The following is a 6,842-nucleotide window of genomic DNA, read 5'->3' as shown; positions in this document are numbered from 1 at the left end:
TGAACGGTTATGGCAGCGGCGCCTAAACGTTGCCGATGAAGGAATTTAGCAGTTCTCGAAATGGATCTATACAACGAGCTTTGGCAGTTGTCTAGATTTGTCTTTCTTCTATTCTAATTTAATAATTTTTTCAATTAAGAAAAAAATATATAATAACAATAATAATGATAAAATAATTATTGTTAGGCCTTGAGCTCGATTCGAACCCGCGATCTTACAAATCAGTAGGCCGATATAGCAACAAAAAAAGAAGTCTTTTACTTTTTCGAAATTATGGCTGCCACCGGTAGCGCGGTTGCCAACGAGCATATATGAGTATACAATAGATCACATAATTAGTTTGCGAAAAAATATAACTTAATAAGCGGAGTATGTGTGCTTTTCCGTATTTAATCTGGTTTTATGGCAGTATACAACAGATCACATAATTAGTTTGCGAACAAATATAACTTAATAAGCGGAGTATGTGTGCTTTTCCGTATTTAATCTGGTTTTATGGCAGTATACAATAGATCACATAATTAGTTTGCAAACAAATATAACTTAATAAGCGGAGTATGTGTGCTTTTCCGTACTTAATCTGGTTTTATGGCAGTATACAATAGATAACATAATTAGTTTGCGAACAAATATAACTTAATAAGCGGAGTATGTGTGCTTTTCCGTATTTAATCTGGTTTTATGGCAGTATACAACAAATCACATAATTAGTTTGCGAACAAATATAACTTAATAAGCGGAGTATGTGTGCTTTTCCGTATTTAATCTGGTTTTATGGCAGTATACAACAGATCACATAATTAGTTTGCGAACAAATATAACTTAATAAGCGGAGTATGTGTGCTTTTCCGTATTTAATCTGGTTTTATGGCAGTATATAATAGATCATATAATTAGTTTGGGAACAAATATAACTTAATAAGCGGGGTAAGTGTGCTGTTCCGCATTTAATCTGGTTTTATGGTAATATACAATAGATCACATAATTAGTTTGCGAACAAATATAACTTAATAAGCGGGGTAAATGTGCTTTTCCGTATTTAATCTGGTTTTATGGCAGTATACAATAGATCACATAATTAGTTTGCGAACAAATATAACTTAATAAGCGGAGTATGTGTGCTTTTCCGTATTTAATCTGGTTTTATGGCAGTATACAATAGATCACATAATTAGTTTGCGAACAAATATAACTTAATAAGCGGAGTATGTGTGCTTTTCCGTATTTAATCTGGTTTTATAGCAGTATACAATAGATCACATAATTAGTTTGCGAACAAATATAACTTAATAAGCGGGGTAAATGTGCTTTTCCGTATTTAATCTGGTTTTATGGCAGTATACAATAGATCACATAATTAGTTTGCGAACAAATATAACTTAATAAGCGGAGTATGTGTGCTTTTCCGTATTTAATCTGGTTTTATGGCAGTATACAATAGATCACATAATTAGTTTGCGAACAAATATAACAGTAATAAGCGGAGTATGTGTGCTTTTCCGTATTTAATCTGGTTTTATAGCAGTATACAATAGATCACATAATTAGTTTGGGAACAAATATAACTTAATAAGCGGGGTAAGTGTGCTGTTCCGCATTTAATCTGGTTTTATGGTAATATACAATAGATCACATAATTAGTTTGCGAACAAATATAACTTAACTTAAAAACATTGATTTATATTCGTGGAGTGCGGACGTGTTTTTTCTTTGCTCCGCATTATGGTGAATTTTATCATAATAAACCGTCTTTAATCGCGTAATTTTGTGACCAATTGTCGTGCAATTGCATATTGACTCTTGGTGTATAAACTTTATTGACGCTAACCGCTGTCTAGTTAATCGAATATTCATTTAATATTAAAATGCCTTGTGTGTGCAAACAAAAAGTTGATCGCATAGATCCAAAAATTCAGTGTGCAAAGTGCAAAGAAATTTTTCACTTGCATTGTGTTGGTTTTGTGCAAACCGATGTTGACTATTTGCTCTCGGCAGGTAAATCTTTTTTGTGTGAGAAGTGCATGGCAGAGCGTCGCTCATCTCTCCGCCCGCCTGTATCACCCGTTGTATCGTGTGAACGACCACTTGAAAGTTCTTCATTGAACACAAACAATACAAACAATATAAATAATGCGAAACCCACTGTGGACAATGAACTGGATGGTTTGCATGCAGAAGATGCTAATATGCATTCCTCTTTACGCTTCTTTCGTGATGACAATAAAAAGTTATCACGAAAGTTTGATGCTTTATGTGCCGAATTTAAGTTATTGTCCACAAACCTACAAGACAGAGATGCTGTTATAACTTCTCTTAAGTCGGAAATAGTAGATTTGAGAAAGGCTGTAGTCGATTTGCTTAAGCTGGTTTCGGACAATGCTCTTAATGTAAACAAACAAAAAGAGTTGTCTGATAATGTTAATGTTCCTGCTGCTTGCTCTTTGGTTATGCGGGATGCTGTCGCTGCTGCTGCCGATGATGTTGCTGGCGTACCAAAATCAAATACTGTTGATACGTCTATTAATAGCATGACCGTGTTGACAAATAACTCTCTCACTCAGTCTTTGCTAAAAGGTAATGCGACTGAACATAATAATGTCAGAGACATACATTTACCGAATAATAATACCCAGCCGTTTATTTCAAAGGGTGCAGATAATAAACTTGGTGCGAACCGTACTAACTCTAGTCCGACTGTGAAGGGTAGTAAGAAAAGCAAAACTAAACCAGTATTAACGAATGTTTCCGCTGCTTCGGTGCCACTTTCTACTGCCTCTGTGTCTATCAACACTACTACCTCTTCTACTACTTGTGCCACTGGTACTAATACTTCGTTGCCAATGAGTTTCGCTACGGTGGTAGCCCAAAATAATAACCCATCAACTGCAAATTTTGGACTGCGGGATGCTCATACTGTGAGTAACACGCAGAATAATGATAATGTTCCTGCACCTTTACTGGTAGGGAGGAGTGCCAAGAAGAATCTAAGTAAGCCACTGGTTCTTGGCGTAAATACCAACTCGGAACTGTGTGTAGCTTCGAGTATGAAGTGGCTGCACGTCTCATCGTTCTTGCCCAAAGTGACCGAGGATGATATTTTAAGCTATGTCACGAAACATTCTGGCATTGGTAAAACTTATTTGAAATGCGACAAGCTCGTAAAAAGTGGTACCAATCTGTCCGAACTAAGGCGAGTCAGTTTTAAACTAGGCGTATCGGAATCTTATTACAACAAAGTTATTGATGCGAACATCTGGCCTGTTAATGTAATTCTACGGCCGTTCCGTTTTTTTCCAAGGGGCGGTGCAACTCAACAAGTGGTGTAGCAACATCCCTGAATTTCAAACCGAACTCTTTGCCGTTTAGTATATATTATGAAAATGCTTCTGGGCTTAGAACTAAGTCTAAAGCAGTATATGAATTTAGTTCACTATTGGGTTATGATGTTTACGTTTTCGTGGAAACCTGGCTAAATGAAAATTTCTATGACAACGAGTATTTTGATCCCGAAATGTACAACGTATATAGAAAAGATCGAGATACGTTAAAAACTGGCCTGTCCCGAGGAGGTGGTACTTTAATTGCTGTTCGGCGTAAATATCACTCATCATCTATTTCACTGCAGAATGAGGACACTCGGTTGGATCAACTGTGTGTATGTGTCAATGGGTCGTCGACACTCTTTATATGTGTATCTTACATTCCGCCTGGTAGTATTGACAGTTTGTATAAAGCACATACTGATAATCTTATAGACTTAGTTTCTACGAAATCAGAGTGTAATTTTTGTATTTTAGGTGATTTCAATATAGGAGATGTGAGCTGGGCGCCAGTGGGTGAGAGTTTAACTTTGTACCCCAACAATGTAACTAGCTTTTCCGAAACGTATGTTGTTGACAACTTATTAAGCGTCAATCTTACTCAAATTAATTCAATTTTAAATAAACTGTTTAAAACATTGGATCTAATTTTTTTAAGTGAAGATATGAGTTTTTCTTTGGAAGAATGTCTCGATCCTCTGTCATGCCCCGGCTTGCATCATGTTCCTCTTGTCCTGCAACTGGAGTTTTACGAATTTAGAAATGTCGACTTAGATTTGCTACCGGTTAATTACTGTTTCAAAAATTGCAACTTTAATGCCATTAGCGATAGAATCAATTTGCATGATTGGGATACTATATTTTCTGGGAAGAGTGTAAATGAATGCTTTGATCTTTTCAAAGTTAAAGTCAATGAAATTTGCTCCACTTTAATTCCTCGAGTGAAAAGGAAATGTTACAAAATACCTTGGTATACAAGAAAGTTGAAAAGACTTAAAAATTTAAGGAATAAGTTTTTTAAAAGGTATAAATTATCGAAGATGCGTCTTCATAAGGATAAATATTTATTATACTCAAGTAAGTTTAAATCTTTGAGTAAGAAACTTCATAAAGAGTATGTTGCTAAATTTGAAAGGAATATTAAGTTAAACCCTAAATCTTTTTGGCGTTACGTTAAGGCTAAAAAGTCGTGTGCAAGTATCCCATCTAAAGTTTCTTACAATGGAAAATCTGCGTATTCCCTCGGCGAAGCTGTCAACCTCTTTGCTGATTTTTTCGGGGCGAATTTTGAGACTGGGACGTTTCTCACCGAGGAACTAGATACGGAAAATGACACCCCTATTAATTTTGGTCAATTGTCCCTGACTCTTGAAGATGTCATTTGTGGCATCTCGGTGATCAAGTCGTCAGTGCAAATGGATGTAGATGGGTTCTGTTCTTTTTTGTTTAAAAATATTGCAGCAGTTGCGTATCCAATCTTATTAATTTTTAATAAATCTCTCAGGAATGGAGATTTCATAAACGCTTGGAAGGTAACGTCTATTACCCCGATATTCAAGAGTGGTAATAAAAGTAATGTTGCCAACTACCGTCCTATTTCTAAACTTTCCACTGTCTCGAAATTGTTTGAAATTGTAGTTAAGGATAAAATATTCTTCGCAGTAAAGACCTTGATTTCACCTAATCAGCATGGATTTATGCCTGGCAGATCAACTGTAACTAATCTAGCAGTATTTTCTGAATACTGTATTTCTTCATTTAATAGGAGAGCGCAAGTTGATACTATCTATACCGATTTTTCGAAGGCTTTTGACAAAGTCAACCATTCATTACTAATATCTAAACTTGCTGGCTTCGGCTTCCATTCTAGTATGCTATCTTGGGTGAGATCTTACTTGGCAGATCGTAGCTGTGTTGTTGTGGTAGATGGTATTTCTTCGCGGTCGTTTACTGCCAATTCTGGTGTACCACAAGGGAGCGTGTTGGGTCCCTTATTATTTGTTATCTTTATTAATGACATACGTCATTGTTTCAGTTATGCTGAATTCTTATTGTTTGCTGATGACTTGAAAATTTTTGCATCAATCACGACTCAATCTGAGTCCACTATGCTCCAAGCTGATCTTGATAACGTAATGGACTGGTGTAAACGGAATCGTCTGCTTTTAAATATAAGTAAATGTTTTAGTATTACCTTTGCTAAAACTCGAAATGTTCTTCCTGTTTCGTATCATATTGGGGACTCTACGCTGACGGTTGTTGATGAAATATCAGATCTTGGTGTAGTCTTTGATGCGAAGTTTCTATTCCACAGTCAGATTAATTATGTCATTGCGAAGTCTTATTCCACACTTGCGTTCATTCGCCGTTTCAGTATGGATTTTAGTGATCCTTATACTTTAAAACTTTTATTTACAACCCTAGTGCGGTCTAAACTAGAATATGCTGTTTTCATTTGGAGGCCGTACCATGCCTGCCATATAGACCGACTTGAGCGTATTCAAAAAATATTTTTGCGATTTGCCCTCCGGTCTTTGCGTTTTCAAGACCCTGTTCCAACATACAGTTCTAGGTGTCTTTTAATTAACCTTAAATCTTTAGTGAGTAGAAGATCAATGCTTTCATTGACATTTTTATATGATATCATCAATGGGACGGTTGACTCGCCCTATCTTTTAGAACGTATACGGTTCAATGTACCATCGCGAACCCTTCGATGTCACGATTTTTTCTGGTTAGATAGATTTAGAACGACTTATGCTTCCAACTCTCCAATTGCTAGGGCAATGAGGGAGTTTAATTTGCTGTATTCTATAGATATTGATTTTGCATTAAATAAATTTAGGTTTAAACTGCTATTGAATGAAATTATTTGAATATTTTATATATATTAGTTAAGATATATTAGTAAATAGTCTGTAAGGAGGTTCTGATTGTCCTAGACTATAATATGAATAAATAAATAAATAAATAAATAAATAAATAAATAAATAAAAAATAAGCGGGGTAAATGTGCTTTTCCGTATTTAATCTGGTTTTATGGCAGTATACAATAGATCACATAATTAGTTTGCGAACAAATATAACTTAATAAGCGGAGTATGTGTGCTTTTCCGTATTTAATCTGGTTTTATGGCAGTATACAATAGATCACATAATTAGTTTGCGAACAAATATAACTTAATAAGCGGAGTATGTGTGCTTTTCCGTATTTAATCTGGTTTTATGGCAGTATACAATAGATCACATAATTAGTTTGGGAACAAATATAACTTAATAAGCGGGGTATGTGTGCTTTTCCGTATTTAATCTGGTTTTATGGCAGTATACAATAGATCACATAATTAGTTTGCGAACAAATATAACTTAATAAGCGGAGTATGTGTGCTTTTCCGTATTTAATCTGGTTTTATGGCAGTATACAATAGATCACATAATTAGTTTGGGAACAAATATAACTTAATAAGCGGGGTATGTGTGCTTTTCCGTATTTAATCTGGTTTTATAGCAGTATACAATAG

The 6,842-nt window shown here is 35.3% G+C and overlaps 1 protein-coding gene across 1 annotated transcript; it reads left to right on the top strand.

Annotated features, from left to right (window-relative positions):
• Nucleotides 1-1,698: 1,698 nt before the first annotated feature.
• Nucleotides 1,699-6,197, top strand: LOC137245329 (uncharacterized). Its single transcript, XM_067775828.1, has 2 exons — nucleotides 1,699-2,575; nucleotides 2,650-6,197. Exons 1-2 carry the CDS (start codon nucleotides 1,867-1,869, stop codon nucleotides 2,658-2,660), a joined length of 720 nt encoding a protein of 239 aa, XP_067631929.1. The 5' UTR covers nucleotides 1,699-1,866; the 3' UTR covers nucleotides 2,661-6,197.
• Nucleotides 6,198-6,842: the final 645 nt, after the last annotated feature.

The sequence above is a fragment of the Eurosta solidaginis genome, chromosome 1 (assembly GCF_040869045.1).
Source record: "Eurosta solidaginis isolate ZX-2024a chromosome 1, ASM4086904v1, whole genome shotgun sequence".
NCBI classification, from domain to species: domain Eukaryota; kingdom Metazoa; phylum Arthropoda; class Insecta; order Diptera; family Tephritidae; genus Eurosta; species Eurosta solidaginis.
The sequence above is the reverse complement of the archived record's forward strand: the minus strand, read 5'-3'. Positions and strand labels throughout refer to the sequence as shown.